Source organism: Plecotus auritus (genome assembly GCF_963455305.1).
Source record: "Plecotus auritus genome assembly, chromosome: 7".
NCBI lineage: Eukaryota > Metazoa > Chordata > Mammalia > Chiroptera > Vespertilionidae > Plecotus > Plecotus auritus.
The window spans coordinates 23,806,784-23,821,839 of NC_137774.1; the positions used below are offsets into that span (position 1 = coordinate 23,806,784).

General features: G+C 39.1%; 1 protein-coding gene across 3 annotated transcripts in view; it reads left to right on the top strand.

The window, feature by feature from the left end:
- Positions 1-12,353, top strand: part of USP32 (ubiquitin specific peptidase 32) — a 127,639-nt gene extending 115,286 nt beyond the window's left edge. For all 3 annotated transcript variants that reach the window (XM_080679027.1, XM_080679026.1, XM_080679028.1), the window contains exons 30-34: positions 3,761-3,952; positions 6,624-6,912; positions 7,990-8,426; positions 8,979-9,071; positions 10,100-12,353. In XM_080679027.1, coding sequence (XP_080535153.1) covers positions 3,761-3,952; positions 6,624-6,912; positions 7,990-8,426; positions 8,979-9,071; positions 10,100-10,273 — 1,185 coding nt within the window. In that variant the 3' untranslated portion in view covers positions 10,274-12,353. The remainder of the gene's footprint in view (positions 1-3,760; positions 3,953-6,623; positions 6,913-7,989; positions 8,427-8,978; positions 9,072-10,099) is intronic.
- Positions 12,354-15,056: the final 2,703 nt, after the last annotated feature.

Here is a 15,056-nt window from a genome sequence, read left to right on the forward strand (position 1 = left end):
AGCTGAGTGTCAATTTGAAAAGCTCTGGAGGACATCCTGCTTGTAGGAAGAAAAGCCTAAGTGACCTGTTCAATCTCATCCTGTTTCTGCTTTCAGTGATGCTCTTAGGACAGCATGGAAACCAAGTTACAATTGAGATATTTTGCCTTGCTAGAGAGTGGGGCCACATGACTCATTTTTTTCCTATGTAATATATCTTCCTACATGTGGTTTCTGTGTGTGCTTGGAGAATCATATAGATAAAGGAAGATACCTTGGTTTTAAATTGAGATTATTGCCCACATGTTTTATACTTTTTATTTTTTTAATTTTTATTGATTGATTGATTTGAAACAGAGAGAAAGAGAAACATTGAGGTGCCTTGACTGGAGATCAAACCTGCAACCTTGGTGTATTAGGATGATCTGACCAACTGAGGTACCTGGTCAGGGCCTCATATGTTTTATACTTTTTATTCCAGTGATTTCCCTTTTAGGAATTTATCCTAGGAAAAGACTCTGTAATTTGCTGATAAATCTTCATCATGGCATTTTTTAGTATAGTAAAAAATTAGAAACAACTTATATTTGTCCCGCATTAGAGGAATGATTAAGTAAAGCATGGTATAGTAATTGGATAAAATATTATACAGTTATTGAAAATGATGACTACCAGGAGTTTTTGCTGACATAAATGGGAAGATACTTATGATATGTTGTTTTTTATAAAAAAGCAAGGTAGAAAGTTGCATATACTGAAAAATCTCTTCAATATGAAAAATACTATTTAGGAAAAGGACAAAAGAAAATCTGCCAATATTTTGACATATTTGCCTTTGTATTAAGAATAACAAGGTTCCCTGACTTTTTACATTTTTCTCTACTTTCCAAAATTTCTATGTGAATGTTTTCAGAAAAAAAGTAGAGAGGAAATTGTTTTGTTTTGTTTTTCCTCTCTTCGTTTAGACCTCACATTTCTTAATAGAAAATTAAACTAGGTAATTTCTCAGAACTGCCTCTTTTCTAATCCTCCTCTGTAATAAAAGGCTAATATGCATATTGCCCCTTCAATCGTGCTGGCCAACCATCTGCGTCCCCTCCCCCTCGGCCGAGGGCTGATCGGCCCCAATCAGGGCAGGCCTGCCAGACCCTGGCTGTGAATGAATTTGTATACCAGGCCTCTAGTAGTATTATAACTTATGAACACTGTTACTTTATTCCTTATGTTTTGTGTTAAGAATGAGCTTTCAAGCAACGTAGAAAAAAAGGAAGAGGGTGCCAATAGTAATTTAGACTATTTGAATAATAGTAGAGAATCTGGCAATGGATCTCAAGAAGTAAAGGAAGGGAATCTCTGTGATTTAGGGAAATTTTGTTGATAAATAAAAATTATTGTCAGTCCATAAATATGTGGTTTTTTTTATTGTTCTTTCTCCCTGTCTCCATCTAGTTCTACCGCCTATGTGTTCCATAGAAAATATAGTCAATAAAAATCAACATTCCTTACTAACTTACTGTAATTTGTGGTTGGCCATAAAGCATCCTTGATAGAGATAATGTTTACTTGTTATGAGAAAAGAGACACTACTGTATTTGATGCACCTCTTTTCCTACTTTGATTCCAACAGCCATAACACAGTATGGGATTTTTTGTTTGTTTGTTGGGGGATTTTGGTTTGTTTGTTTGTTTGTTTTTTAGAAGAATGTCAGTTTTTCCCTGAGATGTGAACAGCTCTAAAGATGATAAGAGTTATTAGTATCAGAAAAGAAATCAGTGATCCCAGCCAGGTCAAGCTATATTTCCCTTTCTGAAAGAAAGGATTTTCCTCAAGTTCCCCTTTTTAAATGAATTCCTTTGAAATGGATGGTGTTACAATGCTAAAACCCTTAATTGCACGGTTAACCTCAACCTTGATAGTTTATGGAAGTATTTGGCAGCCTGTAATTCAGCCATCCTCTCATGTAGGAAAAAAGTCACCCCTGAAAAACTGTTCTAAACTGCATGTGTTGAGATGTGCTAGCTTGTAATTTAGGGAGCCCACTGTTCCCATTGTCAGTTTAGGAAGGGAAACCTAAGGGAAATTGCCTCAGGCAAAGAGAACTAATTCACCTTTGGAAAGGAGGTTTAATAACTGGAGCGATGGACATGTGTGTGACCTTTGCCAGAAAGAGGGGCATTCGGTTTTGGACTTGTATTCCAAACTCCACCCTGGAATAAAAAGGTCCCTGTGTGAAGTCTCACGGTAGCTTTCATAGTCCTCATACTATGCCTCACCCACCATAGTTCTTGATTGCTTATTAAGTTACAGCCAAGTATTAGAGAAGGAAAAATTATTCCTTTTCTGTTGCATTTTAGGCCCCTACTTCTCTCCCTCCTCCTGATCCCACACCACCTTCAACACACATCCTTACATACCTACCCCCTTTGCTGTCTCTTCTTTCCTTTTTTCTTTTTAAAAATAAATTTTTATTGATTTCAGAGAGGAAAGGAGAGGGATAGAGAGATAGAAACATCATTGATGAGAGAGAATCATCGATCAGCTGCCTCCTGCACTCCTCACAATGGGATCAAGCCCACAGCCCAGGCATGTGCCCCCAACCGGATTCGAATCTGGGACCCTTCAGTCCTCAGGCTGACACACTATCCACTGAGCCAAACCAGCTAGAGTGTCTCTTCTTTTCTTATACTTACCATCTTCTTGCTTCAAAGCCTAGTGTGTTGGTTAATGGGACCACGGGGTTTGGAAGGTATTAGTGGCCTTCTCAACAAAACCCGGCTCTTTGAGCCTACTGTTTTATTGCAGTCTCAAATAGAGGCCTTGTGAGGCAGGAGATAGATAATGACACACCTGGTACTCTGATAACTTGGTGTTACATGTTGTCAATATGCAACTGAGTTGTTTCCTATGGGGTTTTAACACTGATGTGTTGTATTCTCATGGTGAGCTTTTCTTACCTTTCTTATTTAATTCAGATCTGACATCTGTGTTTCAGTGATATTATTTCTCCTAGCCTCTGTTAAGCCTGCAACATATTAATAATGTTCTGTCTCTCTAGTTAAAAAATTAAAAGACTTAATCTGAACACCCCTGGCTTGAAGGCCAGCTCACATGTAAGCTGTTTTAGTATTTCAAAATTGTAAAATAAATAGGCAATTCCTTGTTTGTTTTTGTCATTTCTAACCATTCAGAAAATATTCAAGAGCTGTGGTCATATAAATAGAAATTTGGTCAAGGATATTATTGATGTGATGTTGGTGAATAAATGTACAGATGCTGTATTTGCTCAAAGACTTTTAGTTTGGATTGTATTTTCTTTTTCATCATGTATAATAAAATGAGGGTCAATCACCTAGTGCAGTGGTTCTCAACCTTTCTAATGCCTCGACCCTTTAACACAGTTCCTCATGTTGTGGTGACCCCCAACCATAAAATTATTTTCGTTGCTACTTCGTAACTGTAATTTTGCTACCGTTAATGAATCGTAATATAAATATGTGTTTTCCGATGTTCTTAGGCGACCCTGCTAGCAGAGCCTAAGACCATCGGAAAACACAGATATTTACATTACGATTCATTAACGGTAGCAAAATTACAGTTACGAAGTAGCAACGAAAATAATTTTATGGTTGGGGGTCACCACAACATGAGGAACTGTGTTAAAGGGTCGAGGCATTAGAAAGGTTGAGAACCACTGAAGAGGATTATGCATAGCCAGGTGACCATTTTAAACTCGCTCCCTTCCCCACTCACCTCCCCCTATTCCTATTCCTTCACTTACAGGTTGTCGATGAGCATGAGAGTGTAGAACAGAGTCGGCGAGCACAAGCTGAGCCCATCAACCTGGACAACTGTCTCCGTGCTTTCACCAGTGAGGAGGAGCTGGGGGAAAATGAGATGTACTACTGCTCCAAGTGTAAGACCCACTGCTTAGCAACCAAGAAGCTGGATCTCTGGAGGCTTCCCCCAGTCCTGGTACGTTACAGTCCTACCTCGGAGAGAGCAAGAGTCTGGCAAAAAGGAAAGAAGTCATAAACAAATAGTTTTTGTTATTTTTGAGAATAAAATCCTCCCCTCAGCAATGCTTAAGACACGTTTGCTGTGCAAAATTTCTGTGTTGCACACAGAAATTAATTCTTGTTCCTAAAGAGTAGACCACTAAAAAGGAAAGAAAAGTCATGTAAACCATGACTGCCATTCCACACAATGTGTAAGAAGGGTCAAAAGTGGTACAACCTGGTGAATTTGAACTGCAAAAGAAAGTGAAAGCACTTCTGACTCTAGGGAGAGAAAGAGCTTTAGGCTCATCATTAGTGGATTGTAGAAGAACAGCTGAGCCTGGAGCCTCAGAGTCCATTGTGCTGGGTCTCATGGCCACAGCACACATGTGCAATGGGGCTTATGTGTTCTTTTGAATTTTATTTACTTCTGCCTTCTCCCTTCATGGATTAGGAAACTCTCCTGTTGTTTGTCAGGTGAGTTTGAAGTGACAATTTTTCTTATTTATTTAAGAAAGCCTTTTCCTTAAGAGTGGAGATATCATAACAAGTGTAACTGTAAGGCACTGGTGTATTTTAACCAGATCTTATATGCATTTTTTATTCATGTTTTCTTCCTACTACTCTGTAAAACTGTGAGTGTAGGTTGTTGTTTTTTATTTTATTAATCTAGAACTAGGGAAGAATGCACAAGTAATTAATAATTTTTTTTAAAATATATTTTATTGATTTTTTACAGAGAGGAAGGAAGAGGGATAGATAGTCAGAAAGATCGATGAGAGAGAAACATCGATCAGCTGCCTCCTGCACACCTTCTACTGGGGATGTGCCCGCAACCAAGTTACATGCCCTTGACCGGAATCGAACCTGGGACCTTTCAGTCCGCAGGCTGACGCTCTATCCACTGAGCCAAACCGGTTTTGGCAAGTAATTAATAATTTTGGCTAGCTAGCTACAGGGATAAGAACTGAGGGAAGGGAAGAAGGCCAGAGCAGGCTTGGGGACAGGCAGGTAGGAAGGGGGATAGTGTTTTTTTGTTTTGTTTTACTTGAGTTATAATTAACACAGAATTAAGTGCATAGATTTAAAATATCTAGTTTAATGAGTTTTGACAATTATATATTGGAGTAAAAGCATTTATAAAAACTACATTTTTGAGGTCTTTAAAAAATAATGAGCCCAACCAGCATGGCTCAGTGGTTGAGCATCAACCTGTGAACCAGGAGGTCATGGTTCAATTCCCAGTCGGGACATACTAGTATACGTGGGTTGCAGGCTCAATCCCCTATGTGGGGCATGCAGGAGGAAGCCGATTGATGATTCTCATCATTGATGTTTCTCTCTCTCCCTCTCCCTCTCTGAAATCAATTAAAAATATACTTTAAAAAATAATAATAATGAGTGCCCCAGTTGGGTGGCTAAGTTGGTTAAGTGTTATCCCGTACAGCATCATAAGGTTCTGAGTTCAATTACCAGTCAGGGTACATTTGGAAGGCAACCAATCGATCTCTGTCTCTCTCTCTCTCTCTCTCTCTCTCTTTCTCTCTCTCTCCCCCTTTCCTCTCCCTCCCTCCCTTCCTCTCCCCCTCTCCTTTCCCTCCCCCCCTCTCTTTCTCCCCTTCTTTTCTTCCTTTCCTCCCCCCATCTCTCCCCCTTCCTCTCTCTCTAATAATCAATAAAAACATATCCTCAGGTGAGGACTACAAATAAATAAATAAAAAACAATGATGAGAAAATGTTTTGTTGAGAGCTTGGTGGGCTTCTATAATATCCACACACCAGCGTACCCCATTAGGAAGGGATTATCTTTATATTAACAGTAAATTGTTAAGCATCTAGTGTAGAGGTAGCCACCAAAGATCTGTGCCTGCATTACAGAACTTAAACACTGTATGAATCTGGAGGAATTCATTGCTCTTGAAAAGAAGACCAGCCAGAAAGTAGAGAGATTCTTATGCTCTTCAGGATTTCCTGGTAGTCATCAAAGGATATGGTAAGAAAGGAGAGATGTGCAGTTGGAGATAGGGTAAATTTCATCTAGTTAAAAAACTCAATTTTTCTTCTATGATATTGGATAGAGGTAGAGTTCAGTGTGGATCACAAACCCAGAAAACAGAGGGATACATGCAAATATAGGCTCCAAGGATGTTGAAGAAATTGGGAAAGAGAGTTTCAGATATACAGAGGATATAATCTCCCTAAAGGGAGAGAGAGAGAGAGAGAGAGAAAGAGAAAGAAAGAGAGAGAGAAAGAAAGAGAGAGAGAAAGGAAGAGAGAAAGAGAAATCGATTGGTTGCCTTCCAAATGTACCCTGACTGGTAATTGAACTCACAACCTTATGATGCTGTACGGGATAACACTTAACCAACTTAGCCACCCAACTGGGGCACTCATTATTATTATTTTTTAAAATATATTTTTAATTGATTTCAGAGAGGGAGAGAGAGAGAGAGAAAGAAACATCAATGATGAGATTACCCTGGTAACCATATAGCTAAAGGGCAGTGGCCCTACTGATAACTGTGTTACATAAAATCTATTTTTTTTTAAATGTTATGTTATATATTCTTGAACATTCACATGTTCAAGATCTATTTTGTATCTTTGGAACCCTCTAACCCTAGTGTTTTCTACCTTTTCTTCTCCAGATTATTCATCTTAAACGATTTCAATTTGTAAATGGCCGATGGATAAAGTCACAGAAAATTGTTAAATTTCCTCGTGAAAGTTTTGACCCTAGTGCTTTTTTGGTACCAAGAGACCCGGCTCTCTGCCAGCAGAAACCACTCACACCCCAGGGGGATGACTTCTGTGAAACCAGGGTTCCGGCAGGAGAGGTGAAGAAAATGGATGCCCAGAACTCCGCTGGGGAAGAGGATGTGCTCCTGAGCAAGAGCCCATCCTCGCTCAGCGCAAACATCAGCAGTAGCCCTAAAGGTGAAGAAGCCTAGGGACCTCCTGAAGCCCAGATATCACCCTGAGGGGAGCTCTCCTGGGACCCCTGTAGACGGCATGTTTTCCTCTCCCTTCCACTCTAGAGCAACAGCTTAATGAGATGGAACAAACTTATCTAGAATCAGACCTATCTAGATTTGAACTATGTGACTTTTAGCAAGAGATACAGCCTCCCTGCATCTATTTTTTATGTAGGAAATTGAGATAATAGTAAGTTCACAGAGTGTGAGGATTTCATGACAGGAGTAAAGCACGAATGGTAGTTGTCATTCTTGTTCCCTTACAGCAGAGGCTCTCAAAGTGTGGTCCAGGAACCCATATAGAGTCCCTGAGGGCCTGCAGGATCAGAACTATTTTCATAAAAATAATAAGACATTATATATCTTTTCACTGTCATTCTCTCACAAGTGTACGGTGAAGTCAGAGCCAGCATGCTGTGATAATATTGATGAAATATGTGCTTGTATATTGTTTTTTTTTTTTATATTCTTCCATTTTAATTCCTAGTATGGTAAATATTGATAGATATAACCCATAAAACAAAAGTTCTAGAGGTCATCAACAACTTTTAAGGGTATATAAGGAAGTGGGTGGGGCTGTGACCAAAAACGTTTAAGACCCACTACCTTACAGGTTTGTTGTGAGTGGTAAAGATAATAGAGAGTTTCCAATACTATGCTTAACAATACTAAGTGCTTAATAATTAGTGATTGTATTTTTAATCTAATTTTACATACAAGACAGAGAAGAAAATACATTTGTAAAACTCCTTGGGGCCTTAGTCTAATAATATTGTTTTAAACTGAATCTGACCTAAATCACCTTTCTACTATTTTCTAAGTTCCTACATGGTAATTTACATTTTCAGGACATTGCTGCATTTTCAGGGCTTGGCATTTTTAGTTCCTTATTGGCTACATAATAGGAACTAAAAAGTAGCCAGTCAGGACTCCCAGTCTTTACCTTTATGTGTACACTTGTGAAGGTGGCTTCAAAGTTACCATTTGGTGGCTAGCTTAATTTGTGGCATTTGAGTTTTATGAATCTTCCCTTTGACAGGTTCACCTTCTTCATCAAGAAAAGGTGGAGCCAGCTGTCCCTCCAGCAAAAACAGCAGCCCTAACAGCAGCCCACGGACTTTAGGGAGGAGCAAAGGCAGGCTTCGGCTACCCCAGATTGGCAGCAAAAATAAACTGACGAGTAGTAAGGAGAACTTGGATTCCAGCAAAGAGAATGGGACTGTGCAAGTTTGTGAGCTGGCTGATGCTTTGAGCCAAGGGCACATGCTGGGGGGCAGCCAACCTGAGCTGGTTACCCCTCAGGACCATGAAGTAGCTTTGGCCAATGGATTTCTTTATGAACATGAGGCATATGGCAATGTCTGTGGCAATGGCTACAGCAATGGTCAGCTTGAAAACCACAGTGAAGAAGACAGCACCGATGACCAAAGAGAAGATACTCGTGTTAATCCTATTTATAACCTATATGCAATTTCGGTAAGTGGTATATTGTATGGTTTTCAGAATGATCTGCATTTTTCAGTGATTTGTTCATCATTCATTCATTTTTTTCAATGCTTGCTTATTTCCTAAGCATTGAGCTTGGTGATAGACAAAGTTAGCAGTAAGTATCTTGGCCTTCCGGATAAAATCCAAGATGCTCATAGAGTAATGTGGGTATAGTCATGTAATTATTATAACTGGAGTCACAGGTTTGAGTTATTCACAATTGTGTGCTCCCAAGGAATTTTTGCTTTCTAAAAAATAATTGCAACTGCAAAATATTTAGATTTGGGACTTTTGAATTTTGAATTTTTGGAAAAAGGTTAGATGATTCCAAAACTTTCCTTCTTGATCACCTAAGTCAGTGGTCAGCAAACTCATTAGTCAACAGAGCGGCAAACCGCAGCTCTTGAGCCGCATGTGGCTCACGAGCCACGGTTTGCAACCACTGACCAAAGTGATTAGTGTTTCCCTGATCAGATCCTAGTAGTGTCGCCTGACCAGTTCTGTTAACTACTAACATACCTCCACTTTCTTCTCTTACAGTGCCATTCAGGAATTCTGGGCGGGGGCCATTACGTCACTTATGCCAAAAACCCAAACAGCAAGTGGTACTGTTACAATGACAGCAGCTGTAAGGTAGATATCCCCAATCTTTAAATAAAGGAAAACAAAAATGTCAGCAATTCTGAGGGATATTTGTTTAAATAATGGACTTTCTCCTAAATGGAATAGATATTTCTGTTAGAAACAGTATATAGATGCCTTTAGTATTTTTTGTTTGCTTGTTTTTTGTTTTTTTTTGTTAATCCTTAGCCGAGGATGTTTTTCCCATTGTTTTTTTTGTTGTTTTTTTTGTTTTTTTTGTTTTTTTTTTTAAGAGAGAGAGAGCAGAGGGAAGGAGGGAGAGTTTGGCGTCGGGGGAAGAGAGAAGTGAGGGAGACACATGGATTGATTGCCTCCCACACATACCCCAACCAGGGCCGTGGTTCGGACCTGCAACTCAGGTACCTGTCCTTGACTGGTCTGTAACACTTCAGTGCGTAGGCTGACACTCTTAACTACTGAGAAACAAAGGCCAGGGCTAGATGCCTTTAGTACTAAAGGAACAAAAGTGATATGTAGAGGAGAGAATGAAAACATGAGTAGTTGCCCAGCCGGTATGGTCCAGTGGTTGAGTGTCAACCCATGAATCAGGAGGTCACGGTTTGATTCCCAGTCAGGGCATGTGCTCCTGTTGTGGGCTCAATACCCAGTAGGGGGCGTGCAGGAGACAGCCAATCGATGTTTCTATTTCTCTATTCCTCTCCCTTCCTCTCTCTCTAAAGATCAATAAAAACACATTTTAAAAAAACACATGAGTAGTACGGGGGAAAAAGTATTAGTTAATGATTAAAACTCTTGTCTTTTAAGCTATTAGAATTTGATGGGGAGGTTTTTGGTTATTCTTTTTAACATGTCTGTAGTCAGAATATTTTCCCTAAAACAAACACTGAAAGTAATGGGGCTTATTTTGGGGGCAGGTATGAGATAGCCAAAATGTTAAGCTAATTGGAAGCAAACATGTTTAGTAATTGAAGAGGCTTGGTCTTCTCTTTCCTGGCAAGGATTAAGAGCCAGCAGAGTGGTGACTTTTTTATTATTAAAGACTTTTCTTATCCCTTTAGGAACTTCACCCTGATGAAATTGACACCGACTCTGCCTACATTCTTTTCTATGAGCAGCAGGGGATAGACTATGCACAATTTCTGCCAAAGATTGATGGCAAAAAGATGGCAGACACAAGCAGCATGGACGAAGACTTTGAGTCTGATTACAAAAAGTACTGTGTTTTACAGTAAGCTACCACTCTGGCTGCTAGACAGTCTGGTGGTAAGGGAGATGACTCCCCGTAGCTAACATTTGGCAAAAGTGTCCCTGAAAGGCAAGCTAACTAAAGGTAGTTATTTTTATCCTGTGACCCTGAAGCACAAAATAGCAATCCTAATTAAAATAGCAGTTAGCATAACAGTAGTGATAGTTTTGTTTGGAAGTGTCTCACACAAGTTCTCTGGTAGAGAACTTTCAGGCAGAGTCCACCATTAGCCTGTAAACAAAAGGGTTTGGCACCAGCCACCTGGGACCAAATAAGAACTAAATTGTGCTTGTCCAGATGTGAACAAATATGTAGTGAGTATAGAGTTTACCAATAATTTTAACAAAATACTAAGAATTTCCTTGGAGTCAAAGTAAAACAAAAAACTATAGTGTTGTCTCGGGACGACATGATATGCTACCTCCTTTTTCCTGAAGTTTTATTCCATTATATTGACAAGATGGAGAAAGCAAGATCATGAAGGTGTGCAAAGGATTCTTATGGCATGGACAGCGATTTTTCCACTTACTTTTTAAAGCATTTTCCCAGTCTTTTTATGTCTTTTCTTGCTTTTTATTTTTGTTGTGTTTGTGTTTGAGACACAACCAGTCATGGTGGCAGAGCCATATATAGTAGTCGGTCAGTCGAAGAATCTCTTAAGGGCTGTGTGCCTTCTACCCAGGGCCTTGGTTGGAAGACTCTATGAAGGGAAAAAAAAGCATCCTGGGAATCCCGCTGAAATGGCCCTCTCAGATAGAGGCATCTTACTTCGGAGGATACTTTACTTGTCCTCAAAAATGTGTGCCACCCCTGCTGCTGAGTGTGGTGGGGCAGTTGCCAATGTTTGCACCATCTTCACTTGCACGTGTTGCACAAAAAGCTTCTGAGAAGAAAATGGCATCAAAGCTAAATGGTATTTCACAGTTAGTGATTATTTTTCTTTGTTTCTTTGTTTTGCACTTTAAAAAAGGAGAGAGTACATACAAATGAACTTTTCAAGACTAGTTTATATTTGATGGCTATAAGGGCTATACATTAACTTGAATGGGGTATTTTCCCCCATCATATTCAGTTTAAAAACAAAATACATCCCAAACATTGATAGTGTGTATTTTTAATTAAATTGGTGGTTTTAAAAGTAAACTTCTATTTTGTTTGCATGTCCAGTTTTTTTTGTTTTGTTTTTGTTTTGGGTGTTTGTCTTCTTTTTAAATTTCCCAGTAGTAGTCATCAAAAGTTTTGTTTCTTTGCTCACTTTATTTTTTCCTCTGATAATTCAAGACTGGAACAAAAATGTAAATGTTATTTATTTCAGGCAGCATCTTTTTTCATGTGTTGTTATAAAATATATATTCAAAGTAAATATTTCACTTTTTTTTCTTCAGTCTTTTTGTATTCATCTGGACCCTGGAAGTTCGTTCTCATTAATTGTCAGACTCCATTTCCCTTTCTTCCTCATAGATAGTAGGTACCAAAGTAATTCAGCATTTGTGTTCTGATATCTGAGGCTCGTTATTATCCAGTTCTTCTCAGAGCAGTTGGAAAGGTTGTCTTAAATGCCTTCCTAAGTTGAAACCCTATTCAGAAGACTATAATTGCAAGTAGGAAGCAGTGGCCTAAATGGAATAATGAGATGAAGTCAGACAAAATGCATACTTTATAGTTTCATGATTTATCTGTCCATTCCTACCTGGACAAGTCCCATGAAAAAAAAGGAATATTTTAAATAATTTCCTTACAGATGTTTTATTTAAACAGGTAGCACAATCTACTAATGTTGTTTGATCTATGTTTGTTATATTGGTTGTAATTAATTTTTTTAATTCATGACTAGTGAAAACTTTATTAAATTAACTATTAACTACATTCACCTTGTAAATTACTGTATAAAACTTGTTGACAATGCACTGACTTTAGAAATATGTTAATGTACATAGAGTGTAAATAAAATAGTGTTGATGTACTGAAATATGAACTGTATAAAAAAGTATTGGTAATTGTATATGGAGTGTATCTGTTTATCTGTAACTATTATCCAAACAAATTAAATACTGTGGCTGCATCTATGTGCTATTTTTCCTCTATACAAGTAAACACCAAAAAAAGTCCAATTCTTCAGCCTTTCTCTCTTTGACCCTGTTTTAACTCCCCTACTTGAATAATACTTACCTGACTTAGAGAGTAGATACTCCATCTCTGAAAGAATGGAAACTGTGTTGGAGGTAGAGCAAGGTATCTACACTGATTTAAATTTGGCTCACATCCCTGTTAGGAAATTATTTTGAAGATATGGAAGGGGGTTGGGGAGAAGGGTGGACAGCAGGTGGTGAACTAAGAATTGATGGAGGAGGTCTTACACTAGCTTCGTGCAGATTGGGAGATAAGGTGAAGAAGAGTAAGACCTCTCATTGGTATAATGCCTTGAAATGATCCTGGATTTCCAGGTAGTGCTGAGAGACCAGGAATGTCCCTGGTTGTCTCTGGAAGGTCTCCAAAGAGGCATTTGGCAGCATTGAGAAGGGTGGAAGATTTGGAGCTGTGGGTCCTTCAACCTCAGCCCCTGTTTGTTTACCTTTAAAATTAGAATACCTACCTCTCAGGCTTATGTTAAGTAAATGAAGTATATAAATACCTGGCACAGTTTCTTGGTAAGTTGTCAATGAATGTGAAGTCCTAGCCCCATGAGATTCAATATATTTTGCAGAGATTTTTTTTTTTACTTGCTTGCTATACTGATGCTAAAAGAATTTCATAACACTCTGCTCACATTCTCCAAAAATGGGAATACACATTAAAAATTTATAGAATGAAACATGTTGAATCAGCAGTAATGGTAGCTTGTTTAAAGAAACAAACAGGCCGAAACCGGTTTGGCTCAGTGGATAGAGCGTCGGCCTGCGGACTGAAGGGTCCCGGGTTCGATTCCGGTCAAGGGCATGTACCTTGGTTGCGGGCACATCCCCAGCGGGGGGTGTGCAGGAGGCAGCTGATCGATGTTTCTCTCTCATCGATGTTTCTAGCTCTCTATCTCTCTCCCTTCCTCTCTGTAAAATACCAATAAAATATATTTAAAAAAAAAAAGAAAGAAACAAACAGAAAAGGGATCCAAAAAGTCATCAGAAAGCACAGCTTCTAAGTGTCATCCTGTGTCCCTGGCTTTTTAAATGCAACCTTGAAAAGGACCAGCTTGTAGAGGTGGGTAAGCATTTATTCTTGTTTCTGAATGGCCTTGTAACGTGAGAGAGAGCTTCCATCTCCCAGCCTTTCTGGCTGAGGGTGGCACTTCCACATGGGATCTCCACCCCTTGGCGGCATTGCTCACTGTGGATTTCTTAACAGACCCCATTGAATTGGAGTAAGTAGATTAATTGCCATATTTTCCCCACCTATTTTAACGATGAAATTTAGAATTTTACTAGGCCAGGGCCAGAATGTGTAGTTTAAGGACCAAAGATCCCAGTTTTCCTTAATGATGTACCAGCAGGTTCCTTAGTATTGAAATTACAGTAAAAAACGCACACACCTCTGTGATCAGAGACCCATACAAGACAGAGTAAGTAAAAGGGGCTGTCTGTAGGTTTACCAAACTTCCTGAACAATGAGAAGCAGGATAGTAAATAAGAGTGAAAGGGCCTCAATCTCAGAGGCCTATAGGGACCAGGCTGGGACAGAGTGTAAGAGAAGCAGGCCCAGCCATGGATGAGGATGGCGGCTAGCAGGGACTCTGGTGAGTTCTAGCCCACATCCATCTAAAGCTCCACTTAATTGTTGCCATAAAGCAGTGGTCGGCAAATGGCGGCTCGCGAACCACATGCGGCTCTTTGGCCCCTTGAGTGTGGCTTTTCCACAAAATTATCACGTGCGGGCACGCAAGTACAGTGCGATTAAAGGAGTACCCTAATTAGGTTAATAACAATGTACCTACCTATATAGTTTAAGTTTAAAAAATTTGGTTCTCAAAAGAAATTTCAATCATTGTACTGTTGATATTTGGCTCTGTTGACTAATGAGTTTGCTGACCACTGCCATAGAGGAATGTGGACCCCAGTGTTACCAATCCTTTTTTTTTTCTCCCCTTAAGCCAGAAATCCAGCTATTAATACAAAATATCCAATTTAGAAATGTTGGCAATTAGGTTTTTTTAAAGGTTAAACATTGTATTGTTCAAATAAAACTTATCTGCAAACCAGATATTATAAGCCACCAGTTTATGCCATCTGGTAAGTAGAAGTCAGATTCTAGCTCTGCTGTAACCTAAAACAAGTTCCTTAGACTCAGACTTCTCGTGCCAATGAGAATACCACTTTGTTCCTAAAGGTTATAAGGAAAAGATAATATATGTGAATAGCCACAGAGCCTGACACCTCACTTAGGGAAACAACACAGGTTTAATAAAACAATATGGTTAAAATAAAATCCATTATCAGCCCAGAAGCCTTCCGCTACCATGTGAGCATATTATATGTACAGAGCTTTGTGCTAGATTCTCTGGGAGCAGCAGTTTCCAACCTGGCAATTCATCTGTATCATAAACTGCTTGTTAAATGTGCTGGTTCCAGGGTCCCACCCATGGTTACATTACACCTGCGTTCTGTGCCTATCTACACCCAGATTTATGAACTCATCTTTCTAAGAATCTGCATTTTAATGAGTTCCTCAGGGGAGATCTTTGGTAGCCAGTTTGCATTTATGGAAACCACTGCCCCAGAAAATGAATCATTACTTCCAGTGTAATTAGGGAAAGATGATAAGCATATGCATATATGTAA